The sequence below is a fragment of the Pelodiscus sinensis genome, chromosome 29 (assembly GCF_049634645.1).
Source record: "Pelodiscus sinensis isolate JC-2024 chromosome 29, ASM4963464v1, whole genome shotgun sequence".
Lineage (NCBI taxonomy): Eukaryota > Metazoa > Chordata > Testudines > Trionychidae > Pelodiscus > Pelodiscus sinensis.
In genome coordinates, this window is record NC_134739.1 from 615,398 (window position 1) to 641,363 (window position 25,966).

General features: G+C 54.8%; 2 protein-coding genes across 2 annotated transcripts; both read left to right on the top strand.

The window, feature by feature from the left end:
* The first annotated feature begins 7,604 nt into the window (after positions 1-7,604).
* On the top strand, positions 7,605-9,638 carry HEXIM1 (HEXIM P-TEFb complex subunit 1). The gene has a single exon (XM_075911222.1). The coding sequence runs from the start codon at positions 7,832-7,834 to the stop codon at positions 8,693-8,695; it is 864 nt and encodes a 287-aa protein (XP_075767337.1). The 5' UTR covers positions 7,605-7,831; the 3' UTR covers positions 8,696-9,638.
* Positions 9,639-17,753: 8,115 nt separating this feature from the next.
* Positions 17,754-25,364, top strand: LOC142820966 (maestro heat-like repeat-containing protein family member 7). The gene is made up of 12 exons (XM_075911208.1): positions 17,754-18,343; positions 20,400-20,827; positions 21,113-21,216; positions 21,528-21,650; positions 22,203-22,270; positions 22,671-22,776; positions 23,030-23,119; positions 23,288-23,392; positions 23,781-23,916; positions 24,146-24,240; positions 24,766-24,918; positions 25,257-25,364. The coding sequence occupies exons 2-12, from the start codon at positions 20,401-20,403 to the stop codon at positions 25,272-25,274; spliced, it is 1,425 nt and encodes a 474-aa protein (XP_075767323.1). The 5' UTR covers positions 17,754-18,343; position 20,400; the 3' UTR covers positions 25,275-25,364.
* Positions 25,365-25,966: the final 602 nt, after the last annotated feature.

The following is a 25,966-nucleotide window of genomic DNA, read 5'->3' on the forward strand; positions in this document are numbered from 1 at the left end:
GCTCCCCTGCACCAGCCTCCTTCCCAGCCCCCGCACCTCCTCCTGCCCCGATCCCCTGCCCCGAGCTCCCCCTGCACCAGCCTCCTTCCCAGCCCCCGCACCCCTCCTGTCCCGATCCCCTGCCCCGAGCTCCCCTGCACCAGCCTCCTTCCCAGCCCCCGCACCTCCTCCTGCCCCGATCCCCTGCCCCGAGCTCCCCTGCACCAGCCTCCTTCCCAGCCCCCGCACCCTCTCCTGCCCCGATCCCCTGCCCCGAGCTCCCCCTGCACCAGCCTCCTTCCCAGCCCCCGCACCCTCTCCTGCCCCGATCCCCTGCCCCGAGCTCCCCTGCACCAGCCTCCTTCCCAGCCCCCGCACCCCTCCTGCCCCGATCCCCTGCCCCGAGCTCCCCTGCACCAGCCTCCTTCCCAGCCCCCGCACCCTCTCCTGCCCCGATCCCCTGCCCCGAGCTCCCCTGCACCAGCCTCCTTCCCAGCCCCCGCACCCTCTCCTGCCCCGATCCCCTGCCCCGAGCTCCCCCTGCACCAGCCTCCTTCCCAGCCCCCGCACCCTCTCCTGCCCCGATCCCCTGCCCCGAGCTCCCCCTGCACCAGCCTCCTTCCCAGCCCCCGCACCCTCTCCTGCCCCGATCCCCTGCCCCGAGCTCCCCCTGCACCAGCCTCCTTCCCAACCCCCGCACCCTCTCCTGCCCCGATCCCCTGCCCCGAGCTCCCCCTGCACCAGCCTCCTTCCCAGCCCCCGCACCCCTCCTGCCCCGATCCCCTGCCCCGAGCTCCCCTGCACCAGCCTCCTTCCCAGCCCCCGCACCCACTCCTGTCCCGATCCCCTGCCCCGAGCTCCCCCTGCACCAGCCTCCTTCCCAGCCCCCGCACCCACTCCTGTCCCGATCCCCTGCCCCGAGCTCCCCTGCACCAGCCTCCTTCCCAGCCCCCGCACCCCCTCCTGCACCAATCCCCTGCCCCGAGCTCCCCTGCACCAGCCTCCTTCCCAGCCCCCGCATCCCCTCCTGCACCAATCCCCTGCCCCAAGCTCCCCTGCACCAGCCTCCTTCCCAGCCCCCGCATCCCCTCCTGCACCAATCCCCTGCCCCGAGCTCCCCCTGCACCAGCCTCCTTCCCAGCCCCCGCATCCCCTCCTGCACCAATCCCCTGCCCTGAGCTCCCCCTGCACCAGCCTCCTTTCCAGCCTCCACACCCCCTCCTGCCCCCAATCTCCTGGGAATCCCAGGATCCACAAGCCCTGCCCTCCCATGTGTCGGGGGGGGGGCAGCGGGGTTCAATCCCTCATGCCCAGGGGTTAGGGTATCAGCCAATGTCTTGGAAGCCTCAGCTCAGATCCCCCCCCCCCCCCCACCCGAGGCGAGTCACTTAGGCCCAGATCTCCAAGTACGTGAGAGCAGCAAGGCTGAGTGCCCCCCCCCCCCCAACCCCATGCGCTGGTCCTGGCTCCCCAAAGGAGGCCTGGGGGCAGCCGGGCAGCTGAGGGGGGTTGGGAAGCTGTGGGATGGGGCCAGGGCATAGGTGGTTCAGTGAATGCCAGCCAGTGGGAACAGGCAGCTAGGAGACTCAGGCACCGGGGCGTTAGGCAGCAGCTGAGGCCGGTTTTAGGATGTCGGGGGGGCCTAAAGCGGCTGATCTGGCCTCAGTCTCTCTGTGCCTCTGTCTGTGCCCTGGGTACAGCCCTGCCCTGCCTCCCGCGGAGTTGGCAGGATAAAGGGATTAGGCCTGGGGGATACTTCAGGCCTACGGGACACAGGCTGGACCCGTCCCTAAGCGCGTAGAGCAGGCGGGCCCCTGGCTGTCTGGGGCCAGGGACCTGCTCTGCACCAGCCCGCAGGCCACGAAACGCTCAGCCCTTGGCCAGCTGACACATTCCCACGCCCGTGAGAGTTGCGCTGTGTGCGCGAGAGCAGCGGGAACGTCCCTGTGAGAGCGAACTCCCCGGCAGGCTTCCCTCAAACGCCTTTAAAATAAGCTTCCCCCCATTTCATGGGGTTCCCTGCCACCAAAGGGGAGCCCCCTACTGGAGCTGTTCGCTAACCAAGGTCCTGTGCAGGGGCCACGTGGCCGCTTGCTCACCCTGGCCATCTCGACAGCGGCGCTATTTCGGGATCCCGGAAGTGCCCTGAAATAGCCTTTCCACGTCTTTAAACACGCCCGTTATTTCGAAATGGATTTGGAAATAACGGGCGCGCTAGGCCAGCGTCCCTGTGACCGCGGTTCCGCGAGGGTTAAGGCACCTGTCAGAACAGCGCTTTGTTTGGAAACGATTTCGAAATAAGCGGCGCGGTTTGCGCAGCTCTGACTGCGTCTCCTAGTTCGACCTGTGGGTGCCCCCCCGTGTCCATGTGCACATCGAGCGTGTGAGCATTTCAACGCGGGGCCGCGGGGCCGCAGCGACGGGAGCTGCCATTTTCCTTCCCAGCCGAGGTTCCTCTTTGGTGAGCTGCCGCTGTGGTTACAACCTCTCTTCACAGCCCTGGGACGTACCTTGCAAGAGGCAAGAGCGGGTCCTGCTTCCCCTGCTGCTAGCTGCAGAGCTGCATTTCCGGTGCTCTAACCTCCATCTGCAGCCCGACATGTTGGCAGCTTCCTGTCTGATTATGAACGAACCTTTTCTTACTCTCTTGAAGACCTGGGAAGGAAATGTGTTAGCACTCACTGGCATGAGCCGAAAGAACCAGAATCCCGTTTGTGCTGCCCTGGATTTTCCCTTCAGATCAATTGTTAAATGAGACCGAGGGGGGAAAAATTCCCTCTTCAGCTCTGCACTGGAAGGTGCAGCCTTAGGCCTGAGGCCGAGAGCCATGTTAGCAGCATTGCTGACGTTCCGCCTTCCTTAAGCAATGGCGTTAAGGTGTTTTGCAAAAGGCTTGCTGAACTAGCACCGAGTGCACACAGAGCAGGCGAATGGACGTTACAATTCTGCTTTGATCTCTGACACCAACTCATTATGTAACCTTTGGAAAATCACGTAGCTTCTCTCTGCCTCCACTTTCCCCCCTAGGTAAAATATGGGATAAGTTTTACCTCCCCTGTGGGGATGTTTTGGGGCTCAAAAACAAAACAGGCAGCTGAAATTAAGTCCCAAAGTTCGATTTTTCTAGGAACAACGCGTTATAAAACTGAAGAATAACAGAAAGGTTTTTCATGCAATGAAAAGGAAATAATGGCTTTAAAGCTGTCCCACATGCATAAATATCTGCAGGACTTAAAAGACAATGAAAACAAAATAACCAAATACAGTATAAAGAGTAAAAAGTAAATAAGATTTTCCATTTTTTCAAATTCATTCATTTAATATGAAATTGATAGGGTGTATACGATTTTTTATCAAATTCATATTGTTAATCTTTAAAAACAGTGAGTAGGCCCATGGCACCTTAGGTTACATCAACACAGCAGGGCTAAATCCGAATTAGCTACCCAACTTGAGTTACATCAATTGTGTAGCGTTGAAAGAGCTTATTTCAGCTTTTAGCACAGTCTACACAGTGGGAAGTCTGAGGGAGAGCACTCCCCCCCCCCTCCGATTTCCCTTATTCCTCATAAAATGGGGGTTACAGGAGTGGGAGTAAGAAGTCCTCTGGCTGGACGTTATTTTGACATTATATCGAAATAACTGCTTGTGTGTGGACACGGACTATGTTATTACATTAGTTATTCTGAAATAACACTGCTCTGTAGGCGTAACCTTGGGAACTAACAAATATATATATATGGTATCATGCGCCTTTGTGACCAAAACCCACTTCTTCAGATGAGATGATTCTGAAATCCTGTTCATCTGAGTGCTCCCTCTGTTAATTAAGGTTAATGTTCTTTGCAAGGTGTTAAAAGTAAAAGTATTTGCCTTTCTCAAGTACTCTCTATCCAAGAATCTCAAAGAGGTTTATGGAGCCTCCCAAATCACTTCCAAATACCATAGAATTTTAGAACACTTGAGGTACGTCTAGATTGGCAAGATTTTGCGCAAAAACTTGCCTCCTGTCTACACTGGCCGCTTGAATTTGCACAAGAGCACTGACTCTGTAATGTAGAAAATCAGGGCTTCTTGCGCAAATACTTTCCCGCTCCCGCTCAGGGATAAGCCCTCTTGCGCAAGAGGCCAGTGTAGACAGGCACCTTCATTTTTTGCACAAGAAAGCCCGATGGCTAAAATGGCCATTGGAGATTTCTTGCGCAAAAGCGCGTCTAGATTGGCATGGATGCTTTTGTGGAAAAGCAAATCTAGATGCCAATCTAGATGCTCTTTTGCAGAAATACTTTGAATGGAAAAACTTTTCCGTTAAAAGTATTTCCGCAAATCATGCCAGTCTAGACGCAGCCTAGGACCGCAAGGAGCCTCCAGAGTCATCAAGTCCAGTTCACTGCCCTCAGGGCAGGACCAAGCTGGGCACAAGGGCCTCCGCGGGGGGGGCAGAGCAGAGAAGGCTGCGCGCTCCCCCACCCCCAGGCCTTAATCGGCCTCCTCCCGCCCTGCCAGAAGCATGTGGGGCTGAGAAGCACCACGGCTGCTCGCAGGGCGGGGGGGGAGTGGAGGAGGCTTCGCGCACTGCCCCGCCCCCGAGCCAATCAGGGCCTGGGGGCGGGGGAGCTGCGTGAAACTTCCTTCACCCTTCCCCAGCCCTGGGAGGCGCCCGCAGCACTTCAAAGTGCCACGTGCTCCTTGCAGGGCGGGAGGAGGCTTCCCGTGCTCCCCCGCCCCCGGGTCCTGATTGGCCCGTGACTGGGGGAGCGTGCCAAGCCTCTTCCAGGGCATGGGTGCCTAGTGCAAAGGGGGGCAAAGGGGCTCCCCCACCCCCAGACCAATCATAGTCTGAGAGTGGGGCAGTCCCACCCCATCCCATTTAGTCCTCACCCCTTCCTGTTTAGGCCCCGCCCCTTCCAGGGTGGCCTGGGGCTACTTCAAACATTTTTGAAGTGGCCCATGGGCAAAAACTATTGCTCCCCCTGACAGGTGTCAGTCCGATCTGCTCTTAAATATCTCCAGTGATGCAGATCCCACAACCTCCCTCGGCAATTTATCCCAGTGTTTCACCACCTTGACAGGCAGGAAGTTTTCCTAACGTCCAACCTAAACCTCCCTGGCTGCAATTGAAGCCCTTTGCTCCTTGTCTTATCATCAAAGGCTAAAGAGAATAATTTTTTCTCTCGTCTTTGTAAGAACTTTCATTTTACAGATGAGGAAACTGAGGTACAGATAGGGTAAGTTCATGCAGAAAGAGAATGGCAGCCCAGATTAGTTTCCTGAATGCCAAACCCCATGCTCTGACCATTAGACTATGCTCCTTCCTTAACATAACAAAAATCCCCTTCCACACACACTGAAAGCATGGCTTCCTTCTCAGAATCGCTGACTTGTTGAAAGGTATAGGGGATTTTTATGTACTCTTGGCCTGGAATTATACCAGCAGTAATCCACTGGCCAGCCAAGAAAGATGTAGAGGTTTAGCCAGCTGCTCCGACTTCCCAAATGAGCTGAGTCCACCCTGTGTTTTACGGGACACAACACAGTCCCCAACCTAGAGAGGGGGAAACACCTCCATGCAGTGAGAAGTGAGAAGTCCACTCCCAATCCCTTTACTGGCAGTGGAAGATCCCGGTTCTGCTAATTCTGGTGGTACCGAGGGGGACTGAGTGAAGGAAAGCGCCTGGAGGGTATGAGAAGCGCTCGGAGTGTGTCCCCTAATGGAAGGGCCGATTAAGCCAGGCGTATTAATTGTAGCGCTACACATGCCCCCATGCAGCAGCAGATGTGCCCCTCCCACCCTAGCGAGACCTTCCTTCTTTCTCCTTCCCCGGGGTGGAAGAAGGTAGCACAGGCTTGAGGAGTTCAGAGCCGGCACGGGATTCAGGACTCGTGTTTGTAACCAGCTCTGCATGGGCCATGTTTGCCAGCCAGGCTTTGGGGCCAGGGGCATGGGTAGCCCACCAGTGTGCGTTCAGTGCTCCCCTCTGCTCTGATCCACAAGAGATGTGGTAAAGCTGCTGGCTGCGCATTTAGCTCCATTTCTATCCCTGCGGCGCACACTCAGATCTCCCCCACCACTCGTGGCAGAGCCCAGAGCCAGAGCTCCCACTGGAGACAGGGGAAAGCAGTTTTGAGCTCAGCCAGTCCAGGCATGGGCAATCCCCCTGCAGGGCTGGGCTGAGCTGGCACAGGCTAACTCCACGCCATGTGGCTGTGTCTAGACAGGCAAGTTTTTCCGCAAAATCAATTGATTTTGCGGAAAAACTTGCCAGCTGTCTACACTGGCCACTTGAATTTCCACAAAAGCACTGAGGATCTCATGTAAGATTGTCAGTGCTTTTGCGGAAATACTATGCTGCTCCCGTTCGGGCAAAAGTCTTTTTCCGAAAAACTTTTGCGCAAAAGGGCCAGTGTAGACAGCAGAGATTTGTTTTCTGCAAAAAAGCCCCATTCACGAAAATGGCGATCGGGGCTTTTTTATGAAAAAGCGCGTCTAGATTGGCCACGGACGCTTTTCCACAAAAAGTGCTTTTGCGGGAAAGCGTTCTGCCAATCTAGACGCGCTTTTCTGAAAATGCTTTTAACTGAAAACTTTTCCGTTAAAAGCATTTCTGGAAAATCATGCCAGTGTAGACGTAGCCTGCGGGTGCAGGGCAGAATTTACACATGGCAGCTCTTAGTCCCATTTTACAGATGGGGAAACCGAGGCACAGATTGGCTAGGGCAGGTGAGACAGGAGTCCGGGCTCGCACCCCTGCTCTTGAACCCGGGGACACGCCCCCCGCCCGGGAGACGAGGCTCCCAGCCCAGGATTAGGACCGGGGAGTCCCGGCTGCCCTTCCAGCACAGCTCTAGCGGGCGGTGAGGGAGGCTGGGAGGAGGAGACGCTGTCCCTTTAAGATGGGACTTGTTTCTCTCTCTGGTTTGTTTACATCTCCCTCCGCCTCGATCAACGCCTCATCACAGTCACCTCACATTTTACGCAGATCCCAATCCCTGGGGTCCTTCCGCCTCCCACGCGTGTGTCTCCTTTAGGCCCCTCTCGTTCCCAGTCGGAGTTGCCCCCGCGCCTCCCCCCACGCTGTGACTGAGGGAGCAAAGTGGCCCAATTCGCAGTCTCCTCCGCTCAGTCGGCGAAGCCGTTCAGGACTATTTTGGAACGTACCACTTTCCTCGTGAGGAGGGACGACAGGACATTTCGCGACCCCTCCCCTGGGAGCACAGAAACCGAACGGCTACTGACTTTTGACCTTACAGAGCCTCTGGCAAGCCGCTCGGAGCCATTCGGCTCGCAAGAGTTTAAGCCCCCTTGAAACACTATGGTAGGGACCAAGTGCCACCCCTACTCTCTCATTGGTCTAGCCGCGGACGAAGGACCAATCGTAGTCCCGAGGCTTCAGAGGCCAATGGCAGCGACTGTGCGATAGGCCACGCCCGCTTCTCGAGCTGATTGGCCGCAGGAGAGGCCCCGCCGCGCCTCTGGGAATCGTAGTCGCTCCGGCAGGCGCGGGCCAGAGAATCGATCGGGACGGGAGACCACAAATCCCAGCATGCGTCGGGGCGCGGGGCGGGCAGCGCGCTTGCGCAGAGAGGGGCGGGGTCTGGTGGCCTTATATAAGCCGCGGCAGCGAGCTACGAGCTGCAGTTGGGAGCAGGCGACGCAGGGTGCGGGGGCTGAGCTCCGGGCGGGCGGGGCTGCGGCGCCTGTGATGAGTGTGCCCGGTCTCGGCGCAGCAGCCGGGCGGGGCCAGCGGCGTTAACCCCTCGGGGCCCGGCGCGCACCCCGCTCCCGTCCCACATGCGCCAGGCGCGGGCCCGCCGCGGGCAGAGCGCTCGCCCCTGAGCCCCGCCCGACGCCATGGCCGAGCCGCAGCCGCCGTCCTGCCCCAGCCCCGCCGGGGGCGGCGCCGCGCCGGGCGAGCGGGGGCCGGGCTGGCCCGCCGGGGCCGCCAGCCCGCGGGCCGAGGAGAGCGTGCGCCAGGCCAGCCCGCCCGCCGGGGCGTGCCAGGGCGGGGGCCGCCCGCCGTGCCCGGGGCCCCGGGACCGGCCCCCTGGCGGCGCCGAGGAGGAGCTGCGGCAGCTGGGCAAGAAGAAGCACCGGCGGCGGCCGTCCAAGAAGAAGCGGCACTGGAAGCCCTACTACAAGCTGAGCTGGGAGGAGAAGAAGCAGTTCGACGAGCGGCAGAGCCAGCGCGCCTCCCGCCTGCGGGCCGAGATGTTCGCCAAGGGGCAGCCCGTGGCGCCCTACAACACCACCCAGTTCCTGATGGAGGATCACGACCAGGAGGAGCCGGACCTGAAGACGGGCCTCTGCCCCAAGCGGGTGGCCGCCAAGTCGGATGACACCAGCGAGGAGGACTTCCTGGAGGAGGCGGCGGCGGAGGACGGAGGCAGCGACGGGATGGGCGGCGATGGCAGCGAGTTTCTCCAGAGGGACTTCTCAGAGACTTACGAGCGGTACCATGTGGAGAGCCTGCAGAACATGAGCAAGCAGGAGCTGATCAAGGAGTACTTGGAGCTGGAAAAATGCCTTTCCAGGATGGAAGATGAGAACAACAGGCTGAGGGTGGAAAGCAAAAAGTACGGGGGGGACTCGGCAGAGGACTCTCGGGTAAGAGAACTGGAGCTGGAACTGGACAGATTGAGAGCCGAGAACCTGAAGCTGTTGAAAGAGAATGAACTTCACAGACAAGAGAAATCGCTTTCCAAGTTTGGAGAGTGAGACTTCTGGGGCAGCGACAGGGGGCGGGATTTCTACCGGGATGGAATGTAACATTATATACATGTGTATATATAAACAGTGGATCCTTTTTATGAAACATAATCGGAATAAACCACAGCCTTGTATTGTTTTGGAAGCTATAGCCGTAGTGTAGTGTGTGCGTGTTCTGTTAACTATGTGCAACTGAGAATCCTCCCCCTTTTTTTAAAGATAAATGTGACTCAAGGGGAGGGATGTCTCTTTTGATGTGCAAGTAAATTTGACTCCACTTATGCATTTTATGTTTAAAACAAAAGGGAAAAATCCAGGGGAGGGGAAAAACCTAGGGACTTGTAAATCGGCCAAATTCTGAAAAATACAATTCATTATAGAGTTCTAATAAATCTAAATACTTGTAAATGTAACAGTTTCAGTGTGATTTCTAGAAAAATATTCAAAATAGCATTCTCCTTTATGGGAATATGTTTTGAATAATTTCTAAAGTGATACTTGTATTTGTAAATGGTCTAATTGCCTATGGGTTTTTTAAGGTTAGGTTTCATTCTTTTGCATCTCTGCTGCCTACAGAACTTCAAATTCTAACCCCAGTAATGTACATGAGTTCATATAAACTCATTTTGCTTTCTGGTGCCTTAGCAAATATTTTTGTAACAAAAGTAAATGCAATAGGGTTGTTGGGCGAGTAGATAGTTCTATACTTTGCTTCTACTTCATGTTTGTGTGTAGTCATTCACAGCTTATTGTAACAAAACATTGATATTGGCCTGCCTTAAATTTCAAGGACTCTTCTGAATTTTAATGTCTTTGTTGATCTGTAGAGCTGCTAAGAACGTAAATAAGCACTGCGTACAACATTTAGATATGTTTATTATAAGCTGACTTGGTTTTCTTAATATTTTTAAACTACAGAACAGAATGATCCTTTAATAAATAGTAAAATTATGCAATAGCTGTTAGGGTTTTTAATGTACAGAAATGACCCACAAGTGATGGAGATAAGAGTGCAAATAGTGACTAACTGCTGAACCAATGTATTTGAATGAGAATGAAAGGAAGATATAGGGCACAAAGTCAAATACCTGTATTTTCTCCAAACCCTGCTGTAAAGTGTCATGTCAGTTTTGCCTTGTACTGAGATGTTTGCACTTTTATAATAAGGGTCAAGACTCGGGACAGACAATGCACAGTGAGATCTCCTGCACCCCAAAAGGCAGCCTGGTGTGGACAGAGCCATATTGAAGCTAAACTAGCAACCATTTAAACATGCAAGTCGCAGTTACATCTCCTGCTGTGACACTTTTACCAATTTTGATACCCACTCTATGTGCAGACAGCGTAGCAACATCTTTTAAAACAGGAGCAAATTAGGTTCACCCAGCAATTACAGTTGGGGTAGGCAGCAAAAGTCATCCATATTCGAAGTGGAAACTTGTCCAAATTAGGAAAGGGAGTTTATAACAGCTAGCTCTGCAGTGACCTAGGACCTCTACTATTAAGGCTCAAGGTGGATTTTAATTACATGTTCATGGCAGCAATTCTAGTTTAAGGCATGTATCATCAATTCTTTTCTTTAGAAAGAACTAGAAAATACTAGAGCTCTAGCTGCAGTAAACAGATTGGCTACATCTACACTGGCGTGTTCTCATGCAAAAACACTTGCGGAAGAGTTCCTCTGCAAAAACTCTTCCAGCAGAGAGCGTCTACGCTGGCATGTGCTCTTGTGCAAGAGCATCCATGCCAGTGTAGACGCTGTCTTGCCCAAGAAAGCTCTGATGGGCGTTTTAACCGTAAGGGCTTATTGCGGAAGACATCCATGTTGCTTATCTACACTGGCCTCTTCTGGAAGAGCTTTCGCACAAGAGGGCTTATTCCTGAGAGGGAGTGTCAGAGATCTCCTGCAAGATGCCCTGATTTTCTACAGTACAACATGGCTATGTCTAGACTGGCATGATTTCCCAGAAATGCTTTTAATGGAAAAGTTCTGTTAAAAGCATTTTTGGAACAGAGTGTCTAGATTGGCACGGACGCTTCTCCGCAAAATCTAGATGCGCTTTTCCGCAAAAAAGCCCCGCTCGCCATTTTTGCGATCGGGGCTTTTTTCCAGAAAACAAAACAGCTGTCTACACTGGCCCTTTTGGGCGAAAGGACTTTTGCCTGAATGGCTGCAGCATAATATTTCCGCAAGAACACTGACAATCTTACATGAGATCGTCAGTGCTTTTGCAGTAATTCAAGTGGCCAGTGTAGACAGCTGGCAAGCTTTTCCAGAAAAACTGGCCAGTCTAGACACAGCCCATCAGTTTACTTGCGCAAGAATGAGTGGCCAGTGTTGACAGGAGGCAAGTTTTTGCACAAGAGCAACCATTTTTGCACAAGAACGTGCCAGTGTAGGCACAGCCCTTGTCTTAATTTCTTTCCTTCCCCCATGACATCACTCAGCAGATCCTGGCCTAGTGCACTGTAGCATCAGTAGCAGCGAACGAAGTGGGCACCAAACATCTCAAACAGTAACCTGCTGAAGAGGAAGGCTGGATGGTGGAGTGCAACAGTAGGAACGGACTAATTCCAAGTACAAATGAAATTCTCTCCAAGAATATGTTTTTAAACTCCCTCATTCTTTCAAGTACTTGCTGTGTCACACTTTTTAAATTATAAAGCATAATAAGAAAGATGTTGCAAAACAACCTCAACTTTTGGTATTGCTGTTTCAACTTGCAGTGGTGTACCACCCTAAAGCTTAGATTCTAACATTACCATAAAACATTTGTCAGCAGTTGCTCCCAACTACAAAATGTCCACTCTTGTCTACACTCGAGTTCACTGGTAAGCATGTTTCTTAAAGTGGGCTGAAACACTTCACAGCTGATTCTTTCAGGACACTTAAAAAGGTGCTCCCAGAGTGGAGCATCAAGTCTCCAAATCATGCTTTGATTTAATCAATGGTTTCCATTTGGCAGCATGTTCTTAGACAAAAGATACCAAGTTGCAGAACATTGGTGTCATACATGCACTTTAGCTCATCCTGTTAGACAGACTGCTACATTCTACAGCTGGCACAGCTTTGCAAACTTTCTTTCCATTCTAAGGGAGGATAGATCCCTCCATGGCAATCAGCCACAAGGGGCAGGAATGGTGGCCCTAGCCGCCTTGTGAGGGCCTGGAAATGGATGACAGGCAAGGGATCATGTGATGACTAGCTGTTCTGTTCACTCCCTCTGGGGCATCTGGCATTGGCCACTTTCAGAAGAAGACAGGCCACTGGGCTAGATGGACCTTTGGTCTGACCCACCATGGCTGTTCTTATGCCTAGATCACTGGTCTCCAACTTTTTTAAGCATGAGATCACTTTTTGAATTTAAGTCAATCCAAGATCTACCTCAAATCCAAATACCCTTTCCCCACCTCCTGGCTGGCCCTTCTCTGAGGCCTGGTCCCTGCTCATTCCATCTCCCTCCCTCACTCCTTGGTTATGTCTACGCTGGCGCGTTCTTGTGCAAAAACTTTTCCAGAAGAGAGCGTCTACACTGGCATGTGCTTTTGCACAAGAGCATCCGTGCCAACGTAGATGCTCTCTTGCGCAAGAAAGCTCCGATGGCCATTTTAACCATAGGACTTTCTTGCACAAGAAATTCATGTTGCTTGTCTACATTGGCCTCTTGCGCAAGAACAGGAGCAAAAACGGGAGCGTCAGAGTTCTGGTGCAAGAAGCCCTGTTTTCATACATTAGAATGTCAGTTTAGTTGCACAAGAACATGCGGCCAGTGTAGACAGGCAGCAAGTTTTTGCGCAAGAACGGCTGCTTTTGTGCAAGATCGCGCCAGTCTAGACACGGCCCTTCAGTTTTACCAGGCAGGAGCAGCAGATTAAGGTGCAGGCTCTGGACTTGGATTAAGGGTATGAAGTGCAAGAGGGGCGCTGAGCTGAGCTTGGGGCAGGTAGTTGGATGCAGGGGTACTCAGGGCTAAGGTAGAGGCTTGGGGTACAGGAGAGGGTTCATGACTGGGGTAAGAATACAGGATATGGGGTCCAAGTGGGCACTGCTCACCTCAAGTGGCTCCTGGGTGGGGGCGCAGTGGGGCTGAGGCAGGCTCACCCCAGCCCTGGCCCTGCACCACTCCCAAAAGCAGCCTGCAAACTCCATCCCAAGCCCTGTTGGGCCCCATCTCTGCTCCGTGGAGATAAGATACAGGATGGGAGAGGAGGCACCTTGACATCAGCACCCCTCTTCTCCCTCCCCTCCCCTGCCCAACAAGCAGAAGGTTCTAGGAGTGGGAGGAGGCAGCTCCAAGGCGAAGGATAGGACCTGCACAGCAGTAGTGGGAGAGGCAGCTGAAGTGCCCGCACTAGATAGCCTCTTGGCCAAACCAGTCAGGATCACCTTTCAGAGGCTCCAAGATCTATCACTAGATCCCAATCTACTGGTTGGTGACCACTGGCATGGATCCAGGTAGAGTGAAGAGTAATCCAGACTGGCAGTGCTAAGCACGTGCCCCAGTGGCCAAATCAGTTGACAGGGACAAGTGCAATTTTCTTGATACTTTCATCTTTAGCTAAGCGCGTTTGAGAGTGTGTCATATCAAAGACAGCAATAAGTCCAGTTTGACCTTATGGCAGTACATTGTCTTAACTAGCAGAGGACAGACACATCCTCAAAGGGTAAGGCAATGGTGCCTGCCAGTATCTGGAAGTACTTCCTTCTGAGTAGCATCATGTTCAGACTTCCATAGGTTGTTTGCACCAAGTGTTCTTTAGACAGGCTCCAATTTCTTCAGTTAGCTAAGATCAAGGGCTGTGTCTACAAAGCGCAGTCTCGCACAAAAGCAGCTGCTCTTGCACAAAAACTTGCTGCCTGTCTACACTGGCCACATGTTCTTGCGCAAGTAAACTGACGTTCTAATGTATAAAATTAGGGATTCTTGCGCTGGAACTCTGACCCTCCCACTTAGAAAGAAGCCCATGGCTGTGTCTACATTGGCACCCTTTTCTGGAAAAGGGTGCCAATGTAGACACAGCCCTTTTGCGTAAGAGCTCTTCCAGAAGAGGCCAGTGTAGACAGGCAACATGAATTTCTTGTGCAAGAAAGCCCTATGGTTAAAATGGCCATCAGAGCTTCCTTGCGCAAGAGAGCGTCTACACTGGCATGGATGCTCTTGCGCAAAAGCACATCTCTTGGGCAAAAGCACATGCCAGTGCAGATGCTCTCTTCTGGAAGAGTTTTTGCAAGAAACTGCCAGTGTAGACGTAACCAAGGAGATTGCAACAGAAAAGAAAGCTGTGTAACACTGGCATATCAGCCAGTGTCCTCTCAATATTGTCTACTGGTTACACATAGATGTTAAGAGTGGTGACAGGATTCAAAGGTCTGTGGGACTCTTCATGTCAAAGTTCTCCCCCATCATGACTCCAGGCTCTGCTGGAAAGTACACTAATTCTGTTTGTTCCTTCTGGGACAGACAGACAGGAGTGATCAAAATATATCAGCTTTAAGGTAGCCAATTGCAAGAGTTTGAGAATTGGGTTTGTACATGATTTGTAAAATAATGGATCTCTGGACTGAGAATGTTTACACTTATCTCATTGTGAGGATTTTCCACTTGCCAAAAAGTTGAACTGTTGGAATACTTTCCCTTATTGTAGGGACAAGATAAACAAACAGTTGATCCCAAAAATGCAAAATTATTAAATCAAATAGATTCTACTAGAAAATCCTGCCTAGTGTCCCTTTCAGTGTGGGTGGAGAGCAATGCACTAGCAGAATGCTGATTCATGTTGCTAGCTGTAATGAATATTGTAAAAGATTATCTATCCACTCCATGATACTACATGAGGCTCAATTTGGATACTAATTGAATAGATCCATAATTACTTGCATAACATTTTTCTTTATATGCTGAAGAGAGATTCTAAAGTATGGCAAGTTTTAGACTAACCACCATGCCTGTGGATTGCACTACAGGAGTTATTCTTATGGATTAATATGTCTAAAGTCATTCGGGGTGTGAGAAAACACACACACCTCAAGTGCTAAAGGTTTTAATGCTGACAATTGCTAATATAGACAACACTATATTGCCATGGAAGCACTGTCAGTGATAAAGCTACCACCTCTTGTGGGAAGTGGGTTTTTTTTAAATCACCAGGAGAGCTCACATCCACAGCAGCCCTGTGACATGGACAGTGCAGAAATATCCTAAGTAAGAGTGGTGGCAGCAGTCTGTGCAGGTCTTGCTGGAACACATTCCTCGAAACAGTGTAATTATTCCCTTCAGGAAAAAGTGAGAACAGCAACCACTGGTTAAAAATAAAACATCTGAATAGGGGAGGAAGATTCAGCAGGAAACTAATGCCATCTGAACAGTGTATCAAATGTTGAAATGCTCAACACATAAATACATCTAATAGTGCTACAGAATGAAAACTAAAAGTTATTCCTGAAGCACAAAATGGAATCCTTATTAGATTGCTGAGAACACTTGTGTTTAAGGCAATGCATATTTTACTAGAATAGCACATCTTGTAAGCCACTCTTCTCAGCATGGACTGATTTTTCATATATAGTACAATGGAAAGGGTCTTCATTTCTTCAGATTTAAATAGTAACAAAGACACCTAAACAAGACTCTGGGGCTCTGATAATTAAATGTTGCAACATAGTAATACCCCAGCTGCATTAAAAAAAAATAAGACAGTAACTAGTGAGCGAGCGAGCCAGCCAGTCATTACAAAAAAGCTTTCTTCCAGGTCCTATAACTCTTGGAACAGAGCATGAGTCCTCTCCAAAAACTTATCACACGGATGGCTTTTGCAGTATTGTAAAGTCACCAAATTTGGGCAATTTTGGATTAAGGAGAGCAAGTTCTGGGACCCTGATAGAGAATGTGCTGCTAGTAGCTTATAACCATTTTAATCAATTTACTTAAACCTGTGCAAAAACCTGTGTACACACACTTGGTTTAAACCAATCAATTTGAGTGTTCACACTCAAAAGATGGAGTAGTTTAACTAAATTTGAAATCACCCCTTTAGTTAAAGATTTTATACCTAAACAAGGCCTGGTTTTGGTTTTAAAATAAAAGCCATCATTAAGCATAAATCTCCAGCTAACTAGAGCTAAACAAAATCTGAGTATAAACAATGATTATGTACCTGACCAATTAGGAAAAGAGGGTAAGCAGTGATTAATAAAGCTGAACCTTTATATATAAACTGGTGAATCAGAATACAAACAACATATTGACTCCAGAGTAATGCAAGCAATACATTTTTAAAGAAAATTGTCCCTGATTAGTTTGATCTTCCTAGCATGAAAGATCCTTTCAGTATTTCTGTTGCATATTTTGTAAATCAGTTTTCACTAAAATGGCAGGATTCAAATCTCAGGGGCTACGTCTAGACTGGCATGATTTTCTGCAAATCCTTTTAATGGAAAAGTTTTTACGTTAAAAGCATTTGCGGAAAAGTGTCTAGATTGGCACAGACGCTTTTCCGCAAAAGCACTTTTTGCGGAAAAGCGTTCATGCCAATCTAGAAGCGCTTTTGCGCAAAACAAATCTGAGCTGTCTACACTGGCCCTTTTGCGCAAAAGGACTTTTGCCCGAACGAGAGCAGCATAGTATTTCCGCAAGTAGCACTGATTTCTTACATGAGATTGTCAGTGTTCTTGCGGAAATTCAAGCGGCCAGTGGAGACAGCTGGCAAGTTTTTCCACAAAAGCAGCTGCTTTTGCGGAAAAACTTGCCAGTCTAGACACAGCCAGGATGTTACAGACTAAAAGCTACATCTCATAATGCGCATGGATACATACCTCAATATTCTACTCATTTACAGGTAGAAGAAACTGTGGCTAAGCCCCAGTAGACAAAAGTGGAAGTTAGGAGCCTAAAAACTTTTATGGATCTGGGACTAGGTGACTTGATCAAAGTTGTACAATGAGTCTGTGACAACGTCAATAATACAATCCAGTTTTCCTAATCCCCAGTGCAGTATACTTGTATGTTAAACACATCAAAATACACTCACCATATAGACACTCACAATTCCTAATGTTCATCAGGATGATGCACCTGTTTTTGTCATCTCAAGAACTGCCTACCATGCAACTCTATATTGTTTCAAGGCTTGCACACGAAGAGCGCTCTACTCACTACTTATCTTGTCTCTGCAGCTCCTTTCCAACAGCTAAAGTAATGAAACTAATCACTCAAAGACAAGGTCTGTTCTGGTTTATTTATTGGGGGGCATTTTAGCAACTAATTGAAAAGCTACCGATCTAGCTCTAGTCCTAAAGACAGGCAGGTATTTTTTTAAAAGTCTCTACAAATGGCACACTGACAATTGTCTCACTTCACAATAGCAGCAGAGAGGAGGCCATATTAAAAGTGATCCACTGGGTTCAGCAAGTGAACATTCCCTGAGGATTCAAGGATTATTTTCCATTGCCTAGAAAATCACCCTGTGTAATAGTAAAGTAGAAGCATGGAAAACAGCCATTTACTAGGAAAATGCAAATGTTCAGTCCCAAAATAAAATTAGACCCTTCTCCTCAGTTATGTCCACTCTTGGTTTCTGCTAGAAGACTCTATTGCAATCGTCTGATCTCAGAGTCAAGTATGTGAAAATCTTTAGATGAAATTTCAGTAAAATTTCAAAACTCATTAGTTTCCCCCAGAAACTGTTTAATTTCTCCCTGTATTAGTTCAAGCTGAGCATGCCGCAGGGACGGGGTTATGAGAACTCCCATCGGGTATCTGCGCGGCTTGTATTTGTGCAGCAGCACTAGCCCCAGTTCTGCTCACTTACGCGGCTGTCAATCAAGCTACTTGACATTTATCTCGGGGGGCACGATCCGCATCGGGCTCGGATCCGCGCGGGGGGCTGGAGCTTGGCGGCAAGACGCGCTGCAAGGCGGCCTCGCCGCTGCTTCTGCGCCCCGGGGGGCCGGGCCCCGCAGCCCCCAGGATCCGGAGCGAGCCCCGCGTGAGGCGAGGCGAGGCTCTCCCGCTCAGCGGCTCTCCCGCGGGGGGGCTGCAGCGCCGGGGGGGGGGCTGGAAACGGGGGGGGGAACCGGGGGCGCTGCAGCCCCGCTCGGCGCAGCTCTGGCGTCACCCCCAAGCAAACCGGCTTCACTCCGGTTTAAGCGAGGCGGCCCCTCCCGCTCTGTGGGAACAAGCGGCCCAGGGCCCCTCGGGCGGCGTGCCCCCCCCCAGGCCAGGCCGCCGGGCGGGGACCAGCCCACCCACCGCCGGCCTCACAAAATGGCCGCCGCCTCCCGCGGCCATGGCCATCCCCGCAAGCCGCCGCGCGGAGCCGCCAGCTCGCCCAATCCGCCGTCGCCGTCGGGATGATTGGCAGCCGAGCCGCAGACCAATGGGAAGAGCGTCCAGAGGGAGGCGAGCGGAACGTGATGGAGGCAAAGAGGCGCCGCCGCAAAGCCTTGTGGGAATCGTGGTCGGAGGCCAGCGCCCGCTGAGTTGACGGGGATAGAGGGCCGGGAAGAGACTATAACTCCCATGATGCACCGTTCCGGGCAGCTGTTTCTTCCTCCTCGCGAATAGGTTGCGGCGGCTGCAGGGGAGTGGTAGTTGTAAGCTGGCACAGCCACCAGCTCTTCCTCCCCCTCCCTCTGTGGGAAATCTCAGCACGAGACGTGTTTGTAGCGCCTTGCCCCCGCCCCACGCCCGCGGCCCTGCAGGGCCCACGCGGTTTTCCCTTTGCAGCCTGGCTCCCCGCTGGGGGGGAGCGCTGCAGCCGCGGCCCGGGCCCTTTGCAGTGTCCTTGTGCAAATGCATTGCTCACACCTCCCCCCCCCCAAAAAAAAACCCCGGGGGGGGGCGCATCCAGCAGAGCGCTTGAGTCTGCTGTTGCCACTTGGGAGCAGTTTCTGCAAAATTGTCTCTGGGGCTCTTTCCAAAAGAAGTTGCCCCAATGCCCCCCCCCCCCCCCCGCCCATTTTCACCAAACAGTCACAGCTCCGCACTGCGCAAGTTTCTCTGTCCGGTTTGGACTCTGGCCCCGCTGGGGATGTGTTTGTGCAAAGGAAATACACGTGCAGAAGTGCAGCGCGTCCAATGGTTTAATTAGCTGCATCTGCAAAATGCCCGGCTTTTCCTAATGCGTGCACGGCTTGCCATTGCCCGTAGCCATTTTATGTCTTCCTAAGCAAAGAGGTGATGAGAATGTTGCTTCAGTTTGCACCGTGATTCCAGCCAGTAGGGGTAGAGACTGAGAATGACTAAAAAAAAATCAAAAACATGTTCTTAGGCGTTTTGGAACACAGCACAGAACTGGAGCTGCTGCGTGTAGCCCTATGGCAGGCGCTCAGTTGGGAGGGAGCCATTTCATTTTGGATGTAGGTTTTCTTGGGAGGAAGTGATCTGTGCAGTGCTGTGCCTAATGAGACATTTAAAATCCAGCTTTGTGTTTTCCCCAAACTTGTGTGGAACGTCACAGCTTGATAATCCGTTTCCATTGCCCGCATTGTGGGACCTGCAGCATGAAGCAATGTTTGGATCTTAGGCCCTCCCTTCTGTTGCAAACTGCAGGCACTTAACTCTTTGATGTCTTTCCCTTGTTTAAGGATGTTGCTAGCCAATGCATAAAAGTTCCCCAATGTAGGCATGCCCAAAGGAAAATGTCTCCCTCTCCTAGGGCAAATGGACAGGCTCTTGTTATGCCCATTTGCGAAATGCTGACAGTGTGCTTAGTGCTACACCAAGGCTGTGTCTAGACTGGACAGTTTTGCTTTTGCGGAAAAACTTGCCAGCTGTCTACACTGGCCGCTTGAATTTCCGTAAGAACACTGACTTCCTACTGTCTGAAATCAGTCTTCTTGCGGAAATACTATGCTGCTTCCGTTCGGGCAAAAGTCCTTTTGCGCAAAGCTTACACAGTGTAGGCAGCTTTTTTGTTTTGCGCAAAAAAGCCCCGATGGCGAAAATGGCGATCGGGGCTTTTTTGCGCAGAAGCGCATCTAGATTGGCACGGACGCTTTTCTGCAAAAAGTGCTTTTGTGTTAAAGCGTCCGTGCCAATCTAGACGCTCTTTTCCGCAAATGCTTTTAATGGAAAACTTTTACGTTAAAGTATCAGAGGGGTAGCCGTGTTAGTCTGAATCTGCAAAAGCGACGAAGAGTCCTGTGGCACCTTATAGACTAACTGAAGTGTAGGAGCATAAGCTTTCGTGGGCAAAGACCCACTTCGTCAGATGGCTCCAACTTCCCAGAGGGGTGGCCAGAGGCAGGACATTTGCCTGGCAGGGTGAGGTGGGGGGGGCAGTGACCTCACAGGGGCTTTGGGCAGCCCTCAGCAGATCAGGCAAAGGGCAGGTGGGGAGGTGGTGACCTCACAGAGGAACCCACATCTCAGGCTGATAAAGGGGGGGGCGGGCCCAGGGGACTTTGGAGACCCCCGGTTGCTTTAGCTCTGGTGCGTCTCCTGCTCACAGTTGCTTTGTCCTCTGTGAGTTCCACATCCGGACAGCGTTTTGCAGAAGGTAAGAGCCCCCAGGGGTTTGGATCCCGCCCGGGGCCGGCTGGGTTCCAGGCAGGCCCAGCCCTCGGTCAAGGGCCAGAAGTGCCTGTGCAAGACCGAGCCGATAAGCAAGGGGCCATTTGGGGGCTGGGGGCAGTCGCTCTGGGGAGCTGGAACCCCTGGATTTCGCTCTGCAGGCTGTGCCCCAAGCTCCCCTTTGCTCCCCTCATTTGCAGCATGGCCAAACACATCAGGCTGTGGTTCCGGAAAGCCCTGAAGATGGCCCCAGGGCCGGTGGGAAGCAGCTCCTCCGTCCCCGCGGACGGGGAAGCTGAATCCCACCAGCTCGGGGCGACTCGCCCACCGGCCAGGCCCCTCCGGACCTGGCTCCAGAGGCGGCTGGGAAGGCAGGACCCAGCCCAGCGGGGCAGCCGGGTAGGGTGGCTCTGGGGCCTCCTCTGTGGAGAGAAACACCTGCCCCAGGAGCCCAGCCCCCATTACCACCAGGGGGCATCGCCCTGCCCGGCCCCCGGGGACCTGCCAGTCTCCGGGAGCCCCCAGCCTCTCCGCACCAGCCCCTGCAGCTGTGGGTCCAGCTCAGTGAGCAGCAGCGCCTGGGCCTCCAGCTGCAGCCGGGCCACCTCCTGCAGCCGCTCAGACCCAGGTGAGGGGCCGTGAACATGCTGGGCCCAGGGGCTCACCCAGTACACGGGGGGGCAGCCCCAGTGTCTGCCCCGCAGCCAGGGCAATGGATGGGGGCGGGAGCTGCTGCTTGGCTCTCTTGTTCCTGGTGGGGGCTCTGCTGAGGGCGTTGGCAGATGTGAGAGTGGAAGGGGGATGGGTCCCTGCGAGGGGCGTGTGGGGCCCAAGCTGCCCTGGGTCCCTGCCATGGGGGCGCGTGACCCCTGCTGGCCGCTGGAGTCACCCTGGTCCCTTCCCTCCCGCACAGAGCCCCCCTGCACCTCGGCGGAGCTCTGCCAGGAGCGGATGGACTCCCGGGTGGAGGAAGGGGCCATCTATGATATTGAAGAGCAGCTCCACACCCGGGACACGGTAGGAACCTTCTCCACACGGGGGGGACCCGAGATTGTCCGGCTCCTTCCCAGCAGGCCCCCCCCTCCGAGAAGGGCTTGTCCCTGGGGATCCCCCGGGGCCCCTTCTCCTGCATGACCTGGGCCCCCCAAGCTGAGGTCTCTTGTCATGCACCAGCTGGGCCCCCACAAGCCTGAGGCAGCAGTTGGGGGGGGAGTGTGGGTGCTTGGACAACCGGCAGCTCCCACCTCCACTCCTGGGAGGCCTGAGCCCTGCAGCTGTCCGTGGGGGGCAGGCAGGCCCCAGGCTCACAGACTCTCTCTGGGGTGCAGAGCCCAGCCGCCCTGCAGCGGTTCCTCCTGGCCGTCCCCCCCGCCTGCCTCGCCGCCCTCCAAAGGGGCGAGGACACCCTGGCGCCGCGCTGCTGCAAGGACACCATGATGGCCAGGATCGTGGTGAGCGAGTCGCGGCGGCCGGGAGGAGGGGAGGGGATACGTGGGGTGGACAGGGGTCTGCCTGGGCCATGGCGGCGGGTGGGGGTGCTGGAAATGGGATGGGTGGGGCCAGGAGTGCTGGAGGGGGAGGGGGAGGTGGACATGGGGAGGGTGGGTGGGGATGCTGGAGGAGGGAGGGACACAGAAATGGGGCAGGTCTGGGGTGCTGGACAGGGAGGGGGATTCGGAACAGGGAGGGGTCTCCCCGGGCCATGGGGGGGGGAGCTGGAAGGTTAGCAGAGCGGGCTGCTGAGGATGCGCCTGGGGAGCAGGGATGAGGAGGTTCAGAGGCTGGTCACCAGGGCAGTGAGGGGCAGGAGACGGCCTGGGGACAAGGATTGAGCTGGTCCCGGATTGGGAGGGGGGTGCTGGGAGGGGCCCTGTGCCGGGCAGGGGGGCTACAGGCCAGCGGGAGGCAGTGGGGTTGGATCCTGCTGGGTGGGGGCGCTGGCCGTGTGAGCGTCTCTTGGGGGCCCCAGCCTCACACGCCCTTTGTCTCCTTGGGTCTCACAGGAGATCATGGAGGACTCCCCCACCCCACTGGTCTTGGCCGACTGCCTCAACGCCGCCTGCAGCCTCAGGTACCGACCCCCCCCCCGCCGACTCCCCCCCAGAGCAGATCCCCTGACCAGGCAGTGGGAAAGTCTCTGTCTCCTGGGCTATGTCTAGACTGCAAGCCTCTTTCGAAAGAGAGCACCCAGTGAGTCTGGATGCTCTCTTTCGAAGAAGCCCTAGTTCCATTCAAGAACGCCTTCGTTCGAAAGAAGCACTTTCCAAAGAAGGCGTTCTTCCTCGTGAAATGAGGTTTACCGCCGTGGAAAGAAAAGCCGCGTTCTTTCGATTTAATTTCGAAAGAACGCGACTGCAGTCTAGACGCAGGTGATGTTTTTTCGGAAAAAGGCTACTTTTCCCGAAAAACCCCCTGAGTCTGGACACAGCCCTGCTGCTGAATTAACAGTCTCTGCCCCTCTCTCCTGCCAGCACCTTGCAGCCTCCCCTACAGGCCCAGCTCCTGAGCCCCCTGCTGAGGGCGGCCGTGGGACAGACTGTGTCTGGGGACTGGCAGCAGGAGCCCATCCACACACAGGTACGTCCCTCCGGGCCCTGCTCCCGGGCTGGGCTGGAGCTCCAGAGAGGAGTGGGGGTGGGGCAGAGGGAGAGAAGAAGCTGCAGGTTTGGATCCTTCCCTCCAGGTTTCCCGTTGCTCTCCCTGGGGGCCCGTCCCTTCCATGCCCAGCCTGGGCTCCTCCCTGCTCTGCGAGGCGGCTCAGACCCTGCTCAAGGCTGCACTCTGGATTCCCCAACCCCCCTCTGACCCAGGGCTCCCCCTTGTCTTGCAGCAGTTCATCCGGGCCCTTCCCGTCGACCTCCAGGCCCTACTGGCAAGCCTCCTCGCCGAGTCCCCAGACAGGCTGCAGCTGATCATGGAGGTGAGCCCCGTGGGGGGACGGGGCCATTGTCCCTGCTTCCTCGGGGGGCCGAGAGAGGAGCTGTGTCAGTGGCTGGGGGTGGGGGGGGGCACAGTCTGAGAGGAGCCCCAGGCTCTGCCCAGAACCGGCGCCTCCCTACGGGTCCTGACCTGCCTCTTTCCCCCCCAGCACCTGAGCCCGTGGCTGGAGTCCCGCCTGCCCCAGGAGCGAGCCAGGGCCCTTGGCAGCACCACGGCCCTGCTGGGAGTCGCCACCACCCTCCCGGGGTTTGAGGTAAGTGACCTCGGAGCCGGGGGGTCTGGGGCTGCAGGGCGCGGGGCTGGGAGCGTCCCCGGGAGGCAGAGCTGGGAATGTGCCGGGAAAGGGCCGCGTTCTCCTTTCCCCGGGGAGGGGCGACCCTGGGCCTTTCCGGGGGGCACCTGGGCCCCAGACTGGGGAGTGGCCGTCAGTGGATCCCCTTGTTCCACCCCCGGAGTGACCCTTCAGTCGGGGCCATTGCTCAGGGTTGTCTCCTCGCAAGGCCGGCCCCGCCCCGCCCCGCCCCGCCCCGCCCCGGGAGGTGTCTCTGTCCGTCCCCGAGCTCAGAACCGCCTCGGCGGCCGTTAGCATGGGACGTGCAGCCCCAGGATGCTGAGGGACCCCCCCTCTTCTCTCCCCTCAGAACTCCGCCGACTGGCCGAGGATGGGTCACCACGTGGCCCAGCTGGGCCTTTTTATTTCGGACCCATCCGAAGACGTCAGCCGGCTGGCCCGGAAGGGGGTGCACAGCCTGTACCGACTCCTCCTGCACCACAGGGGTAAGGAACCCAGCCGGGACCTGGGCCCCAGGGACACCCTGAGGGTGCCGGCGGCGGGGGGAGGGGACCCAGCCCTTTTCCCCCAGACTGGCCCAAGGGGGGATGCGTCCCTCTGTGTTCCCCTTCTGCCCCCTGTGCCCCTCCATTTGCCCAGGGATGCCTGCAGGGACCCGTGGGAGGGGAAGGGCTCAGACCTGCCAGCAGAATCACCCTGGTTTGTCTCTTGCAGGCCTCAACATCCACCAGGCAGAGGACCTGTGGTGCAGGCACTACTATAAGGAGAGATGGGTCCTGGCGCACAGCAACACCGTGCGGGTGGGAGAGGTAAGGACGCGCTGCCAGGGCAGGGCAGGGCTCGGGGGTGGGGCTGGCTGGGGCCCTCGTGCGGGTAGGACGCGGGGTGGGAGCGGGGAGTCGCTGATCGAATGGTCGATGCATTTTCCCTCGACTATTCGAGCCGTGGACAGGGCGGCGCTGCCCCTTTGTGACGCTGTCCCGGCGTTTCAAAGGGGCGGCGCTTCCTAGGGGCAGCGCCGCACCTTGCCCCGGATCTCCCGTAGGAGGGGAAGCAGGGCGGGACGGGGGGCAACACTTTTTGATGGAGGTCGCTCCAAGATGTTGGCCAGTGGCCTAGGGCTGCTCTGTTGTGCGGAGGGGGGTGAGGTCTGGGAGGGTCTTGGGGGCAGGAGGAAGGTGTGACCTGGGGCAGGGGTTAGGGTGCAGGGTGAGGAGAGCGTCTGGGTGCAGGGTCTGGAAGGGAGTTTGCAGAAGGAGGAAGCTGTTTTAGCCCCAGGAGTTGGGGCCGGGCTCTGGGCCGTCAGCTGAAACCTCCCGTGCTCTTGATTTCAGGTCTTTGGGCAGCTCTTCTCACCAGAGCAGGAGAATGCCTTTCTGGAGACTGCTCTGCACGCTGCCCGCTCCCCCCTGCGGCGCCACAGCAAGGCCGGGCTGGTCCTGGCCCACGCCCTGCAGGGGCAGGCCCATCAGCTCCTGGGATACATGGTGAGCAGCAGGAGCAAATGCAGGAGAGTGGGGCAGGGGCAGGGTCTCCTTCTCTTCCCCTCAGTGAGTCCCCCCCACCCCTTTCCTCAGGCTGCCCCCCCCCATGTCCTACCCGCATGGTTGGGGGAGAAACCGTGTCCTAGGAGGCGGGAGGGGGCAGAGGTGTCAGGAGCCCTGGGGGGGTCAGGAGCTCACCCTACGGGCTGCAGGCCTGACAGGCGTGACCAGAGAGCAGAACAAGTCTCAGCGCAGGGGGGAGGGGGGTGGAAATCCCGGGGGGCCGAGTACCCCTGAGTCCTTGGGGGATGAACCGCTGACGGATTCTGCTTCCCTTGCAGCAGGAAGACAGCCAGTGAGGGAGCTGAGGAGCCAGCAGCTGCGTCCCCCTCTCCCCAACCCTCCTAATTGTATAGAACTGGATTTAAACTCTGATTAAACAACATTTGAAAAAACATTTGTATCAGGCTTGGTCAATAATTTTTAATGGGGGGGCATTTTGGTAACTGATCAAGGGCCACATTTCTACCGAGGGGTTTGGGGTCTGGGACGGGGTGGTTGGGTGCAGAAGGGAGTTTAGGGTAGGAGCCTGGGTGCAGGGAGCGGGTGGAAGTCTGCCCTGGCTGGAGGAGAGTTAGTTAGTTTCTGTCTGGGAGCATGGAGGAAGCAGCCTCAGCTACAGGCTGGGGGGTTTAGAAGCCGAGACCCCCTTCCCTATATCAAGGGGGGCTGAGGCATCCTAGACCTGCCCTGTAGCCTGATGACATCTGTGCTGTGGTGTATCCTGAAGAAGCAATAAACCACCTCTATTCTACCGGCTGGTGGAGTCTGTTCGTGCCATTACGGGGGTGCAGGAGGCGGGGGACCCCAACACGCCGTCACAGGGTGCCAGAGAGGAGTCTGGCCTGGGGGAGGGGTGTCGGGGGGGGTGCAGGGTCAGGGAGGGAGCTGTGACCTGGGGAAAGGGGGACGACGGTTCAGGTGGTCGCCTGGGACAGGCAGTGGGGGAGGGGATGTGGGTGCCGGGGCAGGCTCTGGCTGGGGGGCGCTT

Bases quoted from the DNA above. Each gene is read 5' to 3' on its own strand.
- LOC142820966 (XM_075911208.1), top strand. From the start codon at position 20,401: ATGGCCAAACACATCAGGCTGTGGTTCCGGAAAGCCCTGAAGATGGCC. The intron at 20,828-21,112 runs GTGAGGGGCCGT...CCTCCCGCACAG, and splicing joins CTGCAGCCGCTCAGACCCAG to AGCCCCCCTGCACCTCGGCG. The intron at 22,777-23,029 runs GTACGTCCCTCC...CTTGTCTTGCAG, and splicing joins AGGAGCCCATCCACACACAG to CAGTTCATCCGGGCCCTTCC.
- HEXIM1 (XM_075911222.1), top strand. From the start codon at position 7,832: ATGGCCGAGCCGCAGCCGCCGTCCTGCCCCAGCCCCGCCGGGGGCGGC.